The 20,048-nt window shown below is 40.5% G+C and overlaps 1 protein-coding gene across 4 annotated transcripts in view; it reads left to right on the top strand.

The window, feature by feature from the left end:
- Window positions 1–20,048, top strand: part of COPS2 (COP9 signalosome subunit 2) — a 1,892,836-nt gene that overhangs the window by 675,382 nt on the left and 1,197,406 nt on the right. For 2 of the 4 annotated variants that reach the window (XM_044077586.1, XM_044077585.1), the window contains exon 5: window positions 2,298–2,435. The exons of the other annotated variants lie outside the window; for them this stretch is intronic. In XM_044077586.1, coding sequence (XP_043933521.1) covers window positions 2,298–2,435 — 138 coding nt within the window. The remainder of the gene's footprint in view (window positions 1–2,297; window positions 2,436–20,048) is intronic. 4 annotated transcript variants of the gene reach the window in all.

The following is a 20,048-nucleotide window of genomic DNA, read 5'->3' as shown; positions in this document are numbered from 1 at the left end:
TTGGTAGGGTACAACCCACATAGCTTAGACTACCGCACCAGTGACCATTCAGACATACTGCTGTGGTACATTTACTTAAACAACTGTACTTTACTGGCAAACCTTATTCTTGGTAGAAAGGCTCATACTGACACAGACCTCCTTATGTAGCCATTTGCAATGAAAGGTTATTCATGAAAACAAAACTTTTTTATTCTTGTGGCAGTAACTCCTGTTCAAGGCTATACAGCTTTCTGAGAACAGTTGATGCACATGCTGGGTTTCTGCAGCCTTCTAAAATAACATCAGGTATATTTGCCAGTTTACTTTTGCTCTTTCTGGGAAGAAGAATGCTTGCCTGTAACCAGACAAATGCTGTTTAGGTGATAAGCAAACCACATTTCTTTTTGTCATTGCAGTAAAACTTTGCTAGGCAACCTCAGAGCTCATTATTTTAGGGCACAGCCTACACTTGGAAATAAGTTTGCATAGGTTATTTTAGAAGCTGTTGTATGCATTTCTGTCTATACTTTAATGAAACTCGGCAACTAAAGTCACAGCTGGTATTTTTGTTTTTTTTTTGACTGGTGTAGACTGCCTGTCTTTCTGAACCTTTTCCAAGCTTCGCTCAGGGATAGAAAAAAACAACAAAACAGTCCATAGTAATGCCATAATAAAATAAAAAGAGAATACACTTACTACACAAGACAGTGTAGGAGAGGTTTTGTGAGACTGTGCTATAGTATAAGGGATCTGTTCATTCCTGTGGAAAAAATAACTGCTAACTGGGATTCTACAAAATGTTGTATACTGTTAAGAGTGACTGTCTAAAGTGAGTACAGCACAGTGGTTTAAAGTATTTGCAGTGTCCGTAGATCTTTGAGCATCACTTTAACAGTAAAACTAATTCTGTTTCGTATTCTGTACTGAGGATTTATCCATAGTTTGATTCTACTGGTTTCTTTTTGAAATACTCACACTATACTTTTTCATTGTTTTAGTGCACAAGTTTATTTTATTTTTGTTTTTGTCTTGGTGAATGAGCTGGTTTTGGTACACTGTTCAACCACTTTACATGCAAGATTCAGAATTCATCATAATCCTGATGAGGCCACATTTTTACTGGAAGAACAGAACAGTCTTTAGGCCAGCATCTGTTATATTGGTGCCTTGCTGCTGATTTTATATATATATATATATATATATATATATGTGTGTGTGTGTGTGTGTGTGTGTGTATATATATATATATATATATATATATATATATATATATATATATATATATATACGTATGTATTTACATAGGCATGACACCTACATTGGTCTTGTCAGGGAAAGTGGTCAGCTGAGACAAATCCAATGGAGACTAGCGGCACTAAGGTAAGCAAATCGAATAGCTAAGATTTACTCTTAAATCATCTTCTTGAAGATCTTCTGTAGTGGTAGGTGCCTTACAAACTGTTAAATTTCTAGTTTTATCCATTGTTAGCTAAATGAACAGCGAAAGTCTATCATCTTGAAGAAAAGTGATAGCTGACACAGCCATTGCATCCACTTCTGAAAAGGGTGTGGCTTAGTGTTAGCATCTCATTGTAACAACCTTTCTAACAGCTTATATTTTTTGTTGCTGATCACATGCACTGGCCATTTACTTTGAGTGCATTAGTGAGCAGTGAGAACTTAGAGAAAGAAGCATCATCTTTGTCGTGTCTAGGCATGTCTCACTATGTGCCATGTTATTCTACAAAGTGAGTTGTAATCAGAATGGCTGCAGTGTGGTGTAGCTGCAGTTGCTCCCCTACATGATCAGAATGATCACTATTTTTTGAATGACATTTTTAGTACCAGCAGAAGACAGTTTATGTACATCATCTTTGTCTTTACTTTTCAGGTAGTAATCCCCATCCTCCTGTTTTGTCCTTTTACCCTTGCTGTTTCCATGTATCCCCTACTTTATGGATGAACACTGAATTGGAACCCAGCACCATTTCCATCATTCTTTTCCAAGCATTGACTACTGGTACTGTAACTTCCTAAGGTCATGACTAATTTATACCATTTTCTTTTAATTCAATCCTGTTTGTATCTTATTGATTTCCACCACTTCAGCAGCCTGTAGTCATGACCTTGTGGACCCAGATCATATTCCCTTTATGCTCTTGGACAGTAATGAGTTGAGACTTTTAGTCGACTAGTGTTGTACATGCTGAATGGTGAGTATAAACTGCTTGTATATTTGCATCTTTAGCCGGCCTGTCTTATGTTGCAAACATTCACATTTCTTGTTGATATTGTTCCAATGTTTGTCTTTCTAGGCTGAGTTTGTTAAAGTGTGGAGAACATCACAACTGAAATATGCTGCTCTGCAATCTGTTTTTCCATATTCATCCACACAACGAAAAAGGCGACGTGTCACAAGTGAAAAATGTGTTCCTGTGAAGGAGCCTTGTGAGGTATTGTAATTATTTATGCAGAGTCTCACACTGTGCAGGCCTCCACTCTCATTTCAGAGTAGCACATCTGCAGATGTGGTGGCTTTTGTGATAAGTGTTAAGTTTGTTGGCATTCACAGCCACCAGACTTCCTTGAAGGCTAGTGTAGACGGCTTATCACAGCATCAAAAATTAGTTAACAAATATGGTAGTAGGAGGTTTACTGCACTCTCATCAGTGTACATATCATATTCCGTTGTTAGAAGAAAGTGTTAGTGGGATACATTTTCGTGGCTGATGCTGAAACATCTTCAATGCTTAGTTCCACTTTTCCCCTTCCCCTTACTAAACAATGATTCCTTCTAACAAATAAAATGTTAGATTCCTAACATTACACCATTTCATGAATTACCTCTTTTTTTCCATAATCGTGGTGTCTGTATGAACACCACATTCCATGTAGACAGGCACACAGAGTCTTTTATGCTGTGTAGTCTGCCAGTAGCTTCCCTTATGCACTAGCACATCACTATCCTTCATGGTATGCCTTTATGGGTTGTGGTGTCCAGCATTGTCTCTTGTGTTTTTCTTTTACAACTTTTGTGTTACTATTGTACAGGCTTTCTGTCCCAATACCATAATTCTGAATACTGTTTGATCATCCTCCAGACTGCTTAGTACAGATGGAGAAGAAAGTAGTGTTAGTACTTTTCAGTTGACCTTTTAGGTACAGCTGGATGTCAGTTATTCTGGTTTTGAACAAGGTAGAAATGCTGTCTTGATAAGTGCTTATGCAGCTGCAAGAATACCATATTGCTGTGGATTTTCTTTGCTTTGGAGATGGTCTGTGGATGTTGCTAATACCACCCTACCTCATGGATGTTGTCACCTGCATTATGTAGATTTGATAGAAACACCAGGATTTGTAAATATCACAAGCAGCAATATATGTTTGTGTGTATTGAGAATGATCACTGAAACTTAATGACCGGTAGCCATTTCTGTGTGCAGTTCATTCATGTATTGCAGGCCACAGTAGGCAGCCAGATTACTTCCTGTAGCTTTTTGTTGCAGGTGAGCTGTGTTGCATCGTTTGGTTAACATAAACCTTGTGTGTTGAGCCGAATCTCATTTAGTTATATGTAGGTGTTTGTTGAAAATATGCTAGCCACATTTTCTCATCTTATGTCAGTACACGTAGATCTGTGTTGCTCAAAGGGAAGCAGGTTTCTAACCTGAATCTGTCCCTGGCTTTGTGTGTGTGTGTGTGTGTGTGTGTGTGTGTGTGTGTGCGCACATCCATATATGAGAAGTCTGACTCTGTGTAGCATTCTCTACCATAGCTTCATAAATGGGGGACATTTTAGTAAATGATGCAGTATAATAAAGATATTTAAGGTGGTAAGCAGTTTTGTGACTTGATGTCCAGAAAATTATTTAATGTCGTGTTTTCTGTATTTGGAAATTAAATGAGTTAACATAAATTTCACATTTACTTAAGATGCGACAGTGTTAGTGATCTTCACTTTATTTTGAAACTGCAAAGCATAGAAACCTTTGTTGAGCTTTTTAGATTGTACAACCATTTTTATTTATATTTAACTGGGTAGTGTCCGACTGAGCAAGTAGCCCGTTTTCAGCAGAGACGCAGGGAGAAAAGCTCCCAGTACAGTAACAATTTAGTTAAAACACTCATGAAACCAGTATTGACAGCAATGCAAATAAAATTACTAAAGAAGCAAATAGTTTTGAAAATATGTAGTATAACATAATACAGAGATATTGATAACTGGAATAATCAAAAAATATATCAGAAAAATGAACAAATCTGATCAAAACATGGGATATAAGCACTAGCTGCTTAAAGGTGGTGAAGTGAGTTGCACAAGAAGAGTTGTGAAGAAACAGGAGAAAGAAATTAACCAGGTGAAATACAGGGCAGAGCCAGTTGCTATTGAGATTGTCTTTTAGGCTTTTTTTTTTAAATGAAGAAATGCTGGGATTGTTTTGGATGTGCTGAGGAAAAGCTTTGGTCCTTTGCTATTTTATTGGGATAGAGAGAGTCACCATGATAGTTGTGAGACTGGGTAACTTTTAGCATTAGTCTGTTGGAAGAACTAAGGTCCTGCAATTGAGGTTAGGTTGTATCAGGTGTGAAAGTGCAGGGCAGGTATTGGAGTTGTGTATGACTTTGTGGGCAAAGGTAAGTTGATTTACTGTTAACTGGTTGGGAAGTTCCAGTCTGAGTTGGTGAAGAGTGGAGCAGTGGATATTGTGAGGTTGATTGGCTGCAAACTTCGCAATGTTATTATAGCAGCACTCTAGATTATTAAATTCAGCCTTACATAGGTTTGTGAAAATATGTGAGCAGTAGAGGAGGATAGATAGTGAGATCTAGCTGTGTCTAGTCTGGCTTGGTGAATAAGGTATGGTTTGGCGCTATAGAGAGCGCCAAGTTTGGTATGAAGTTTTTTGATGAGTAAGGAGATATGTTTATCAAATTTTAGTCTGTTATCTATTGTTACTCCTAGGAGATTGGTCTGATTAGTAGGTTCAATTTTTATTCTATTGGAGGAGAAAATAGAGAGAGTTAATGAGCTGAGCTTTGAAGATTTGAGAAAATTATTAACTTAGGCTTGCTTGGGTTTAGGTTGAGTTGATGGTTGGAGAGGTAATTTTCAGTTTCTAAGAAATATTTTGCATTTTGTGTTGAAGCTGTTGGGGTGGAAGGGCTGAGCAGATAAGAGAGGAATCGTGTGCATATTGGATGATAGTGGCTAGTTTGGGAGAAATTAGGTTGTTGCTAAATGATAGAGAGGAGGGGACCAAGTGTGGATCCTTGGGTTATACCAGTGGATACTGGTAGTAACGGATAGAGTTTGTTCTCCTGTTTTGTAACCTGCTAATTGTTTGACAGGTATCTGTGAAACCATGTTAAAGATGATTTGAGATTGTATGATGCAAGTTTGTTGAGTAGCAGTTGGTGGGATGTGATGTGAAAGGCTTTTGACACATCCAGGAAATTTGCTGATAGTAGTTGCCCTTCATTTTTGAGGTGATTGATGGTACCAGTAAAGTTCATTAGTGCTGAGTTTGTATTATGTTTAGGTCTGCAGCCATGCTGCAAGCTAGATATTAGGCTGTTAGAGGTGAGGTGTGATTCAGGATCTGTTGATGTATACATTTTTCTAGGATTTTAGCTATGGGAGGAGATGATGGCAATTGGTCTGTAGTTTGAGGTATCTGTAGAGGAGCCGCCCTTGGGGTTGAGACATTTTCCAGAGGTGAGGCACATACTGTTCTGAGGGGTTCCTATTACACAATCGAAAATCCCTTTAGGCGAATATGAAGACTTCGAACCGTATTGCGTGAAGTACGTAAACCCCGAACGGTCAAAACCGTGAATTTTAAAATGTCGATTTATTTTGGTTGGCCCGTCTGCGGTACAGCTCCATAAGGTAAGTGTGTGATAAGATAGGACTTTAGTGTTAGGATTTGGGGTAAGGTAAGTGCTTAGATAGGTACTGTATGTACAAGTTAGTGTAGTGTTAGGTGTAGGGTTTTTCTAAGTGTACGGTTTAGTATGTATGTGTATTATTTATTTTGTTTAGGTATATGTCTGTAGGGGATGTGTGCAGTAGTTACGGACCTTAGGGTTATGGAGGGGTTAAGGAGAGTGCATCGATGTGTTTGTGGGGTTTAGTGTATTTTTGGGGGTAGGGTTTTGGTGCTTCAGTTTAGGTTAGAAGTAGGGTTTGGATAGTGTATGTATGTGGTTTATTTATTTTGTTTTGGTAGGTAGTATGTAGCGGGTGGTGGGGTTGGCCGACTATGACAGTTCAAAAAAAAATTTGCGGTTTAGTGTGTTCGGGATTTTCGCGGTGTAGGGGTCGATGTTTCGGTATTCACGCATAGGGTTTTTTGCTTTGCTAATATAGACCCGTTCTGAGATAGAGCACTTGATTAGAATGGATATAGGGTTAGGCAATGGAAGGAGCAGTGATGACTTTACTATTAAATAGATGCTACTTTATTTGTTTTGTTTTGTAGATTTGTAGTTAAATGGTCATCCTGTTGAACAGCTGGATAACTGTTTCACTATTTGTTTGATCCTAAACTTTGTCTTCAGTTGGTGTTGCAGTTTTGGTATTTGCTATATCCGTCCTATATTTAGGCATTGTTTATAACTTTTTGTTCAGAAATGGTTACTTTTCTTTTGTGAACTGGAATATAATTTGTTGTATTGCCAGTTCATTGTATGTTACTGTATTTCAAATTTATTAGTAAGATAGGTGGGTTGATCATGAAATCTTTTTCAGCAACAGTCAAGGCCAGAGATATGTTCATGAGTTTACATACATGCATTATTGAGCAAACCTTGAGCTACAGCTGTGTTTCAGCTATGTTAGTTTGTGTTCATTTATTTGTGTTAGTTTGCAAGCTAGGTAAGGGAGATGCCCAAATATGCCCTGTATTACATTCATAATCTCAGTCTGTCTAGGTCTTGGGTTCTGTCTCTTTCTCTTTCTCCTTCTCTCTGACACATACATACTTTCTCTCACTCTAGCTCTTCAAGTCCAGTCTGAGCCTGTCCCAAACAGTGGTGATATGCGGGTCTTTGGTAGGTTCTCTGAACTGTATTTCTGTTTCCATTCAGACTTTCAAGCAAAGTACTTCTTGGACATATCCAAGAAGAAATCTGTGACTGCAGGAGAATATCTCTGTGTTAACAGGATGCATAAATTCAGCATTATTCATGTTTCCTATACTAAGACTCCCCATTAGCTAGAATCACTCGAAGCTCAGATTTTTTTTTACATCAACACAGTCTTTATTTAATCTTCTGTTATGCATCAGGCAGTAGATGCATTGAATACAATAAGTGTAGAAGAACCAAGAAGTGCGCTTCATGTATGGTCCTGATGCCCAAAGTCTGACCATAGATGACTTGGACACAGTCTGGGGAACTTCCACAGGGGAATTCAAAACTCGAGGAATACAGAACGAAATCCTGTGAAAGATGCACATCCATATAAATGACATGATGGCAATGATCCAGGCTCTTAAACCCTTATAGAAGCTGGGGTACTACACCTTGTAATGATATGGGCTAGTGTCAGCATAGCCAGCTGGAGTTCTGTTTTAAAAAATAAATAAATAAAAGCTCTATCCTTTGAATGTCAAACTGATGTGTACAAGATGCTTGTGTTACATATGTATTGGAACAGTATGGCATTTGAATGTCAAGCAGATTAGTACAGATGCTTGTGTTACAGATGTATTAGAATTGTATTGGCATTTGAATATCAGAATGTATTTGTAAAGTTGCTAGTGTTGAAAAAAATGCATCAACAGTGGGCTCTTCTGGACAGAGAAGGAAAATACATGTGAAACTGTATGTATATATGTTCGCAAAGGACCCTGGAAAGAGTAGAAGTTAACCAGCTAGCTTACTTTAAGGAAAATAAGGGAAATGTAATTGAGCTGTTAAACCATTAAAATGGCATCCTGTAGTGATGAGCAGGACCAGAGACGGTAGGTCTGGAAGAAGCCTTGATTTATTGGCAACAGTAAGAATAGGGGAAATACTGTAATTGTTTCATGGCTCCAGGGCATTGCCGTAAATATTTATGTAGCCGTTTAAGCTAAATTCCTGACTCAGCTTCAAACGGAGATACTGTGAGAAACTGGAGTCAAGTGACCAGATGAGGTCCTTTTGCCATTCTTCTTGGAAATTATGTTTTAGATATTACAGTGGGAAATCTCAGTATTAAGTATTCTGTCTTAGGCCTGACAGCAGTAAGGACTATTCACCACATCCTCTATCTTGCTCTACTAAGCAAGTAGGGAATAGTAATTCTCCTAGGTACAGTCAGGAAAATATAGTGAAGCTTATTTTTAGATATTGTTTTTTTTTTATTTGTCTGAATCTCTCAATCAGTATTTTCAATATTTCCTGCGATTTGAATTCTGTGGTTAACTGTGTAAATATATAGTCAGTATTTTCAGGCGCTTTTATTATTTTTTATTAAATATATTTAGGTTCATAGGTTCATACTAGGCTATCTGCCCTAGGGCATTTATAAGCCTAGCCAGAATGTGTTTGGCTTTCGCCACCCATTTTAAATTTATTTTGCTATGCCCTTTTTCGAGGTTAGTATACTGTGTCTCTGTCTAACAGTGAGACAGAAGTGATACCCGGGGTAAACCTACTATCTCCCATCCACTCATCAAGATTCCTCTTGAAGAGAGTCAGTGAGGGACTCTGCCTAACCTGGACTGGGATTTTATTCCAGAGTGAAGGGAGCCTCTGGGTTATGAATCTGTCCCTCCAGCATGTCCTATTTATTTCAGTGCTGGTTGGCCCTGGTAGAAAGTATTTAACCTTTTGAGACTGCTTATATTTGGTGACACTGTGTGGGCTACTCCAGAAGGCTTAGCTGGCTTGGTCAACTACTACCATTTGCACTAGTATTGCTATTACACAGTATAATTGGACACCCTTTGTTCAGGGCCTTAGAGTATCTGATTGTAGTGTGGTGGCTATGATAACTACCTTATACTATGGGAAGAATGGGGCATTGCAGGTAAATTTGTGCCAGACTTTCCCAAGTGTGTGTGTGTGTGTGTGTGTGTGTGTGTGTGTGTGTGTGTCAGGACTTGGTTTGGACGCTCGGGTCGAGGACCTAACATTACAGCTGTACCATTGGGGTGTTTTATTAGGGACCTGGTGGGAGACGGAGGTTCAGACCCTGGACTGAGTGTGTTCCCTGTGTGCTCTTAAGGGAAATTGTGCTTGATGCAGAGAGGTCTGCATCTGGAAATATTGAGTGTATCCATTTATATTTCAGGAGAATGTCCCTCTCCAGCGTCAGTGGTGAGGATTTGGGCTCCTTGATTACTGGCCCAGTGAAGGGTCATCACACACCTGATTGACAGTGCTGCAGTGGGATGGTATATATACTTTCTTTTCAGGCTGATGATGAAAGCATGGGAGCTAGTCCTAGAGTCATGCATCTTGATCAGGGTCTGCTGCATCATATTCTAGCAGAGCCCCCTAGCATATAATTTAAGTGGGACAGAAGCAGATCCCCATGAATGGATGCTGGTAGATTTGCATTTCTGTAACTGTTCTGCAAATGGAGGTACCAGACATGTACCTTTTCATTTCAAGCAGCAGACAGCTGAAAAAAAATTCTACTACATTTGCACCTCGGAAGGAAGATTGGGCATTTAACTCCATCTTCTTCAGTGGAGTAGATATGTTTCTAAATGCTTCCCCTCTGAACCCTTTTCTCACAAGGTGATCCAGAAATTGAGGGAGGGTCCAGCGATGATTGTAATAGCTCCCTTTTGGTACAGGCATTATTGATTCTATCTCCTGGTGGAGAACAAGGGGGAAAAACATTCATTCTGCCATGGCATGTAAACCTCTTGACTCTACTCAGTGGGTCCTTGATAACACCCACAGCTGTGGACACTGAGACTTGACAGTATATATGATCTAAACCTGCTGTCTTTAGGCAGCTGTTCTCACAAGCTTTACTAAACAGTACAATGAACTCTAGGAGTCTTATTACAAAGAAATCATACCTAGCTAAGTAGAAAATGTTTCACCACTGGTGCCAGATGAGGAATACAGACTGGTGTCCTTGATTCTGCAATACCTTTCAGGGCATAGAGCTCATGGCAGATTTATGCCTTAGTGAGGCCACATCTTTCAACAGCATCAGCCTGCATACATGTGGGATCTCCTTTTGCCTACTTTGCTATCTTTTAAGCTGTTTGTATGAGTACTACATTTGAAGCTACCTAGAAAAGATGTTACCCCACTATAGGACATGAAACTTGTTTTGGAAAACCTCACCCAGTTCCTCTTTGCACTTAAGTGTGTTAGCTTTTTTGGTGCCCCTAGATTTTTGTTTTTGAAGACCACTCTTCTAGTTGCCATAACATCATCTGGAAGAATCTGAACTACAAGTGCTGATGTGCAAATATCTTTTCCCAAGGACAGAGTGAGTTTGTAAATAATCCTTCCTTCTTGCCTATCTTGATCATGGAGTTGTCTTTAATTCTGTTTATACAGGTGCCAGTGTTCCTTGTTAATCTGCATAACAAAGGAGAAATATTTTTTTTATTCTTTTGCTGTCTGTAGAATTTTTTTAAGTAAGAGAGAGAGAAGCCCAGTTTCTAAACACTGTATACAGATTGCTGGTTCATTACATATTCTGTCCATGGTAAAACTATCAAGGGGCATTCTAGGCTAAAGCTGCTACTGTAGCTTATCTATAAGGAATGACTACCTAGGCCATTCTGTTAGCTGTTTGTTCCTCTGTAGTCACCTTTTCCAAATGTTATAAATTGATTTTCACCTTTAGATGTAGAACAGGCTTTTCATTGCAATTCTGCATGACATACTGCAGCCTTTTTCTAGAAGTTAGCCAACATTATATAGCAGTTTGCTGTTAGAATCATCCCAAGGGTTCATGGGTTCTGCAGCAGTGATCCGAACATTGAACCTGCTGCAGTTGTGTTGGGAGCTTCCCATAATAGTGAATTTTTTGAGAAGGATCACTGTTGCAGTGCTGTCTCCTACCCTTCTTGCCGCTTTTCTGGTTTGAGCATCCTAGAGCTGGTGCTTGGTACCAGGTTACCTCCTGTCCCCACCTTCCATTACAAGGCCTCTTGTCTTCTTCGGTCCAGATTCATAGAGGGGAGTTAGCATTCACAGAGACTTGTTCATATGACAGAATCCTGGGAGGTGGGTCACAGTAAGACTCCCCTTTAACAACTTTATTAAATTGCACTTAAGACATGTGCGCACACACATTAATAGAAAAGAAAAGTAATCCTATTAACTTTTTTCATTTACATGTATTGTACATTCCACTTTTTTAAACAATTGTCACTCACTGTAACATAACACAAATTGCTCGATTTCTGCTGTCCTTTAAACATCACTCTTCCTCCTGAACCTCTGTTTGGAACATATTTCTCTTAAGTCGAGGCAAATGTGGAAGGCGTTTGGATGACAAAGTTTTTGACTGATTGCAAGCTGGGGGCAATTATTGAATCCCCCAGTGATGTAGATATAATTCAGGAGGGTCTAGATCGGACAGATGTTTTGTGCCAGAACCATGGCCTAAAGCTAAATGCAAAAAAAAAAGTGTTATCGTACCCCTTGGGAAGTCGAACACCCCTGCAAATTACAACATCAGTAGGACACACTTTAAAGTAGACTCCGATGTGAGAAATTTAGGTACACAGCTTGATCTTTGGCTGCTGTGTTTCCACAGTGGTAAGAAAATCCTTTTATGTGGCACAACTTTTAAGTAAAGGTATGGCATCCAGATCCAAGAAGGTTATAGTCCAACTGTAGACTGCCTTTATTTGACCAATAATGGAGTACAGTGCACCACTTAAAGCAGCTGGAGCAAGCTCAAAATTTCTTCTGAAAGACCATACAAGTTGTAGATAACGTGAACTGTGTGGACAGACTAAAAGCCTATCCCTTTACTCTGTCTCCTACTGACAATTAAGGAGTTTCATATGCCTGACTGACAGGGCACTCTCAAATCCAGCCCTGTTAGAACTGCTACACATCCACAAGTCAAACAGCATGAAGGTCACCTGATCTAGGGATCTGAACTTAGTCAGCGACTCAAACAAAACATGCTGGAGAGACAGATGTCTCAGAGATGGCCCCTTCTTTGGAACAGGCTTCATGTTCACATTAAGCAGAGCCCTTCCCTAGCCCTTTTCAAATGCAGTTTGGATCAATGGATGGGAATTGCAGATTCACAGCTGGGGTAGTGCCTATGTCCCTTATGGATAGGAGCAGTCTGTAAGATACTGAATGCACAGGCACAAATCCATACCATCCTCTTGCCCCTTGGGGCCATATATTGGGTAAAATTGGGTTAAGCTGGCTGGGCTTGTAAGGGCCCTTAAACTGTTGGCGTACTAATCTCTTATGGACTTATGAATGTTATCCTGTAACTGTTCTTTCTACACATTCCATTTATTTCTGCGTAATTTGTTCCTCCCCTTTTCTAAAGGTCCCATTTCCAATTCTTGTATCTCTTCTGCAGTATTCAGTACTTCAGTTACAATTGCTTTAAATTTTAATTTCCATTTTCAAATTGACCTTTTTCACAGCCAGTAGCATTAAACTTAGACTGTACTATATGCAGGCAGTTCAGATCTGGTGTACTGGCACAAAATAATTATTTCCTTAGTGTGCAGCCATTTGCTCCTCCAACATTTCTGACAGAGTACACTGTAAAGAATTTTTTTTAATTTGCCAGATCATTACACCCCCCCCCCCCAAAAAAAAAAATCAAGCTCCCAGTTGTCTTACTGATGTTCTTCATTCCACATTGCTGCAGTCCTAACTATTGGGTAGTCCGCTGTCCAGTCGGCCCGAATACCAAAGTATATGGCTGACGTCGGTCAGGGCGCATTAGACTGACGTCAGTACGTCAGGGTACTAATGCGCATGACCGACGTCATATCCTCAGTCTTTTTTGCCGCATGGTCCGATGCAGAAGCAATTTTGCGAGTGCAGGTTGGCGTTCTGAAAGTTTCTGAAGTCAGAGTTTCAGACCGAATCAAAGTTGGCTAAGTACCCCGTTGTGGGATATTTTGGTTTTTCTTGCCTCAGTATTTAACCGGATGTCAGAAAAAAGTGAATAACTGTATTTCTTGTGGGAAACAGATACCTCATAGGGATTACCATACTTTGTGTATACCTTGCTTAGGGCCTGAGCACGACGTTGTTGGATGCCGCTCTTGTGCTAGATTTAACAAACGCACTATTAAGAGAAGGTTAGACTGTGCCAGGTTAGTTTTTGGGAAGCGTTGTAATTATAAAATGCCGTCGGATGCTCCGCCGCTTCGCCAAAAAGCGCAAGGACAAAGCAGCAAAGCCTAGAGTGGAAGAACCGACAGGCCCTGACGTCGGTTCTTTAGAAGGCTCAGTAGAGCCGGAGGTTCTGCCAGGTGTTTCTTTGGAGTCTCAGGGAGAGACTTTACTGTTACAGGATGTATCCTCTCAGGAAGTAGGCCAGGCTGAGGGGGCTTCTCAAGTGGCTGTTCTTCCCTCTCTTCCTAAGGTGGTTAGAGCCTCCCCTTCTGTTTCCAAGGCTTCTTTGAGAGGCAGGCCAAGTTTAGGTTCAGTGGGGGTTTCTCCTAGTGCTTCAGGGTCTTTACCTAAGAAACATATGCTTAAAATGGCAGAGGATTTGATTACTATGATTAGAGGTTCTATGCCCCCTCCTGATAAGAGGCCTAGGGTGGAACCTGAGTTTGAGAGTTTTGAGCAATGTTCGGAGGCTTCTGAGTCTTCGGCTGAAGACTTGCAGGAGTATCCTCCTTATTCTGATTCTGATGTGGATGATTCTACTCCTTCAGCTTCTCCTCCTGAGGATTTTTCATTTTCAGAGACTCTGCATTCCATGAGGGAGCATTTTAAATGGGAAGGTCAAGATTTCGTTGATTCCAGGAAGAGGCTTAGGGAATTCTTGTTTTTACCCCAGCATAGGCCTTTAGCTATACCTCCTGTTCTGAATGTGGTGGAAGATGTTTTTGCAGAGGCTTCCCTGAATCCTGATTCTTTGCCTCCTGCCCCAGCTAAACCGGATAGGTACTATAGGGTGCCTGAAGCTCATAAGTATCTTTTTAAGAGTCCTAGGGCAGACCCGGAAACTGTCTCTCAGGGGCCTAAAGGAGTGAAGGCCTCTGTTGTTAAAAATCCTGTTCCTCCTGATAAAGAGGCAAGGGCTTTGGATAGATGGGGAAAGAAAGTGTATACTTCTTCCACTTTAGCCATGAGGGCGTTGAATTGTCAGTTTCACATGTTAAAATATCAGAATTTCCTCCTTTCACAATTGAAATGTAAGGTGGATGCTCTGGCAGAAGGAATTGAGTGTAAAGAGTTGCAGGATTTAGTTCATGTGTCTGAACAGGTAGGTAAACATTCCTTGCAGTGTGGTTTTGATGCTGTGCAGGCCTCCTCGAGGGTGGCTGCCACTGGTTCTGTTCTTCGTAGGCATGCCTGGTTGAGAGATCAGAATTTAGCTGAGCATGTTAAAACAAGGATTTTGGATGCTCCTTTGCAGTCTGATGTGTTGTTTGGTTCGCCTGTGGAAGCAGTTTTACAGAAAATGGAGGACAAGGCTAAGTCTATGCAAACTGTTAAGGATTTTTGCAGGTGCAGCCTCCAAGTTTAGTAGAAATTGGCCTACTAAGGGATGGACTTATCCTGCTTATGATTCCCAGTCTAGGGGTAGGTCTAGGCGTGGTAGGGGCAGAGCTCAAGGTTCTTTTAGGCCTAGGACAGGAGTTCCCCTGCTCAGACTTCTGGTGAGGGCAGGGGTCAGTCCTTCGTAAGCAGACCCAATGACCTGCCTTTTCAGCTGCCAGTACATTCTCGCCTGGCAGCACCTTTGGGAGGAAGGCTGTCTCTTTTCAAAGAAAATTGGGATTTAATTACCCAAGACAGATGGGTTCTGGATATCATTCACCACGGTTACAGGTTTTATTTCCATACCATGCCTCCTTTCAAAGGCATGCCAGACATTCCTCCTCTACAAAGACAAGAGGCTCACAAGCAAATTTCTCTGTTGCTCCACATAGGGGCCATTCAGCCAGTTCCTGTGCCAGAAAGGGGCCTAGGATTTTATTCTCGCCTGTTCCTAGTACCAAGAAGGGGAACACGTGGAGGCCAATTTTGGATTTATCTATCCTCAACACTTATCTGGACATTCCCAAGTTCAAAATGTTGACGTTACAACAGCTTTTACCTCTGCTGGGCAAAGATCACTGGATGGTAACTTTAGATCTCAAGGAAGCTTACCTTCATGTGCCTATAAGACTAAGTTGCAGGAAGTATCTGCGTTTTCGAGCTGGAAATTCTCATTATCAGTTCTCTGCATTGCCCTTTGGCTTATCCACTGCGCCCAGAGTATTCACAAAGGTTCTGGCTCCAGTGATAGCTTACTTCAGGCTAAAAGGAATTCAAATCTATCCTTACTTGAACGACTGCCTGCTTCTAGCTCAAGAAAAGGAAGACCTTCTACAGCATTTGGATTATGTCATAGCAGTGCTAAGATGCCTAGGGTATTCTGTGAACGAAATAAAGTCCAGTCTAGTACCCTCTCAAGACATGTGCTTTCTGGGTGTGAGACTGAATACAGCAGCCCAGATGGCCTTTTTAACCCCGGACAAACAAAAGAATCTTTCCAGTTACTTCCATCAACTATCTCTTCAGTCCGGGCTGACTGCAAGGACAGTCCTTCAAGCCTTAGGGTTCATGGCATCTTGTATTCTGGTGCTTCCCAATGCCAAACTGCATATGAGGAAGCTGCAATGGTATCACAAAAATGTATGGACACAGCACTGCCAGGATTTGGACACTGTCATTCAAATAATACCTTGCATTCAAAAGGAATTTTTGTGGTGGGCTCAGGAATGTCACCTAAACAAGGGACTCTCTGTGACCCGGCCAGAGGCGAGTCAGATTCTAACGACAGATGCCTCAGACATTGCTTGGGGAGCTCATCTAAATGGAAAGTGGATACAAGACAAGTGGCCTGCCAGACTACAGCATCTACATATCAACATGAAAGAGATGTTAGCAGTCCAGTTTGCATTAATGGCTTTCAAGGAGTTACTTCTTCCAGGGCAGGTGTTGATTCTAACAGACAACACGACTGTCATGTGGTACATCAACAAACAAGGGGGAACACATTCTTACCCATTGTGCAGGCAAGCAATGATTTTATGGGAGACTGCGCTCAGCTTGCAACTAACTCTTCAGGCAAGGTTTCTGCCGGAGCACAGAACTCCTTAGCAGATGTGTTAAGCAGACAAATCATGGATCCCCACGAGTGGAAACTGGATCTTCATGTATTTCAATAATTGGCAGTGTCATGGGGAACTCCAGACATAGATCTGTTCGCTTCTCCACTAAACCACCAGCTGCCAAAGTTTTGCACAAAGAGGTTTCATCACACAGCTTGGAAAGTGGATGCTCTTTCTTTCAGTTGGAAAAATCTTCATGTGTATGCTTTTCCACCTCTGCCTCTTCTCCCAAAGGTGCTTCTAAAGGTCAGACAAGACAAGCCAAGGATGATTTTAATAGCTCCAGATTGGCCTCGGCAGCACTGGTACCCATTACTGAGGAGTCTGGTAAGGAAGCCTCCATGGCCTTTACCCTTGATTCCACACCTGTTGTCTCAGAGGGACGGTCACCTGCTCAATGTCAAGCTTCACTCTCTTCATCTAACAGCCTGGCATATTCTGTTTTGAAAGACAGCAGGTCTCAACTTCCTCAACAAGTTTTAAATGTGATTATGGAAGCCAAAAGACCTAGTACAAGGAAAGTGTACGCAGAAAAATGGAAGAGATTTTTATTTTGGAGTGCAGCAAGGAATTTGGAGATTTCTGAGCCTAATTTGAGTGTGGCTCTTCAATATCTTACTGAGTTATTGGACAAAGGTTTGTCTTTCTCTTCCATTAAGATTCATGCTGCAGCAATTTCAGCTCACTATGATTGTGACCCACCATTGTTTTCGCATCCTTTGTTCAAGCAATTTCTTAGAGGGGCAAAGAATATAAGACCCTCACGTAGAGCTCCTACTCCTGCTTGGGATCTCAATTTTGTGTTGGAGAAACTTACTCTACAACCTTTTGAGCCGGCGGCTACTGCTGAATTGAAATACTTGTCATGGAAGACTGCTTTTTTGTTGGCCATTACTTCTGCAAGAAGGGTTTCTGAGTTGCAGGCCCTTATGGCGGTAGAGCCTTTTTTGATTTTTCATAAGGATAGGGTATCATTACGTACTAATCCTTCCTTTATGCCTAAGGTGGTTTCTAGTGTGGCTTTAAACCAAACTATTCATTTGCCTACTTTTTATGCAGATCCCCAAAATAAAGGGGAAAAGATTTTGCACACTTTAGATGTACACAGGCAATTGCGTTATTATTTGAGCAGGACTAAGGATTTTAGGCAGTCTCAGCAGTTGTTTGTTTCTTTTGCTTTGGGTTAGAGGGCAAGCCTGTGTCAAAACAAACTATTTCTAGGTGGATTGGGTTTTGCATTGCATTTTGTTATTCCCATCATGGCAAGGAGATTCCAGCTGGGATTAGGCCTCATTCCACTAGGGCTACTGCCACTTCAACAGCATTTCTAAGGGGGGTGGCAACTAAGGATATTTTGGAGGCAGCTACTTGGAGTTCAGTGCATACTTTCTCTAAGCATTATCACCTTCCTCTCCTCTAAGTCTAGGGCTGGTTTTGCCACAGCTATTTTGCAAGGCATGTTGTCAGTTCCTGCTTCCTTATGATTTGCCAGCCTCCCTTACCTCTGCTTTGGGATTCTACCCAATAGTTAGGACTGCAGCAATGTGGAATGAAGAACATAGTACAGTTTTGTACCTACCATAAATGTAGATGTTCGAGGATCCACATTGCTGCAGTCCAATTTACCTCCCTCCTTCCCTCTGTGTTTAGGGGTGGTTGTGTAGGTGAGGTTATATTCTGGTAATTTTGTATATATTGTACATATTTTTGGTGCAGGTATGTTTGGAGTTTTTGGTTTTGGCCTTATCTTTTCAGGGTCTTCTGACATCTGGGGCAAGAAAAGACTGAGGATATGACGTTGGTCATGCGCATTAGTACCCTGACGTACTGACGTCAGTCTAATGCGCCCTGACCGACGTCAGCCATATACTTTGGTATTCGGGCCGACTGGACAGCGGACTACCCAATAGTTAGGACTGCAGCAATGTGGATCCTCGAACATCTACATTTATGGTAGGTACAAAACTGTACTTTTCCATCAGTTCCAGCATTTACTGTCTGTCTGAGGAAACTTGTCTGAAGTCTACTTGAGGTATAAAAATACGTTTGCAAACTCTTTCAAACAAAAGTCCTAAACCTTGTGGACTTTGTCACATACTTGTGAGCCATACAGATGTCCTCCCATTATTCCTTTACAGGTTGCTATTCCAATCTCTCTGTAACCAATCTTTTTTCTAACTTCCTCTGATTCTTATAGGTATTATGTAATATTTTATATGTCCTACTAAGTATTCCTTTTTTTTTTAAAACAAGAAACATCTTTATTAAATTACTCATGATATAGACAATCATACATTTATATAAATGAAAACAATACTGACATAATTTTAGTTGGAAGCATTATACATCACTTATCTACCCAATCATTGTCAGCCAGACATTACATAGCTCATTCAAATCCTGTCTTTTAAACCTAATTCTTCCCCTGTATGTATTGTTTTCACAATTCACATTTTTCATATGTAATTTGCTCCTTCCGTTTTCTAAATATCCCAGTTCCAATTGTTTTATCACTTACTATATTCACTACTACTAGTACAGTTGGTTTAAACTTTGATTTCCATTTTCTAGTAATTGCTTTTTTGGCAGCCACCATAATTGCTCAGCAAGGTCTTACTATGTCGAAGTAATTCTGATTCTGTGTCAAAGCTCAAAAAAAAAATCATTTCCCTAATTACACCAATTTGCTCACCCAGAATATCTGATAAAGTTGTCTGCAGGGATCCTTTAAAGTCTGCCAACTCATTACACTCCCCGAAAATATGTTCCTAGTTGCCTCTTTCTTCCCCATCACACCTCCAACATTTGTTGTCTACCTAAGGAAAAATTCTCTGGAGTCTACTTGGGGTATAAAATACCTATGTAAACATTTCCAAGCAAAGATCGTAAATCTTTTAGATTTTGTTGCATATTTGGGAGGCAAATGTATATCCCCCCATTGTTTCTTTCTGAATTGCTCATCCAATCTCTCTTTTCCGAATTCTTTCTAACCTCCTCTGATTTGATTTTTTATAGTTATCATGCAGTATTTTATATGTTCTACTAATTTTTCATTTTTAACAGTAGCTTCTCTTCTAGATTCTAGTAAAACTCTACCAGTGCCGGCCTTTCGTTTAGGACCCCCCATTTCTTTTTACCTATACTGCATCAATCCTTGACAGGGAAGGCAGTCTCTAACCTGCAATCCAAATAAATTATTGGCATCCTTCCATTTTGTTACCTTTCCCTCTCCAGTTATTTGCTGTCAGTACCTTGGTTCCTTTGCCAGTTTTGTCCAATAAATTCCAGCTCCCTCTTCCCTGTTGTCTGTATCCCTAATTGCAGTCTTCCTATCAGCAGAATCTCATTCCTTTCTCCATTCCCGTATTGTGTTGACTTAGTTGTTAGAATACTTTCTGCTGCTTTATGAATATAATATTGTTCTCCTTAAAGGTCTGCATCCAAAATCCCAGTTTCTCCTTGTTTCTTGAGCTTCCCCCCTGCTTCATCATTATCACTTTCTGCTTTGAATTGCATGCTTCTGCTTGTGCTTGTATATAGAAGCCTTAACTGGGTAACTCTGAAATACCCCTTCAAATCAGGTAATCCCACTCTGCTTTATTCTTTTGGAAGAACCAGTTTATCCCACTTTGACTCTTGCTCTCTTCCCCTCTCAGGTAAAATTCTTCACACCTCTATTAATTGCTTTCCACAACTTCTCCTCTGGTTAATGAATATGCATGACCAATGTATAAGATCAAAGGGGCTAAAATATTTTAACTGCTTATATTT

This window comes from Protopterus annectens, chromosome 7.part0 (genome assembly GCF_019279795.1).
Source record: "Protopterus annectens isolate FY-2018-M chromosome 7.part0, PAN1.0, whole genome shotgun sequence".
Classification (NCBI taxonomy): Eukaryota; Metazoa; Chordata; order Ceratodontiformes; family Protopteridae; genus Protopterus; species Protopterus annectens.
This window is presented reverse-complemented; position numbering and strand designations above follow the sequence as displayed.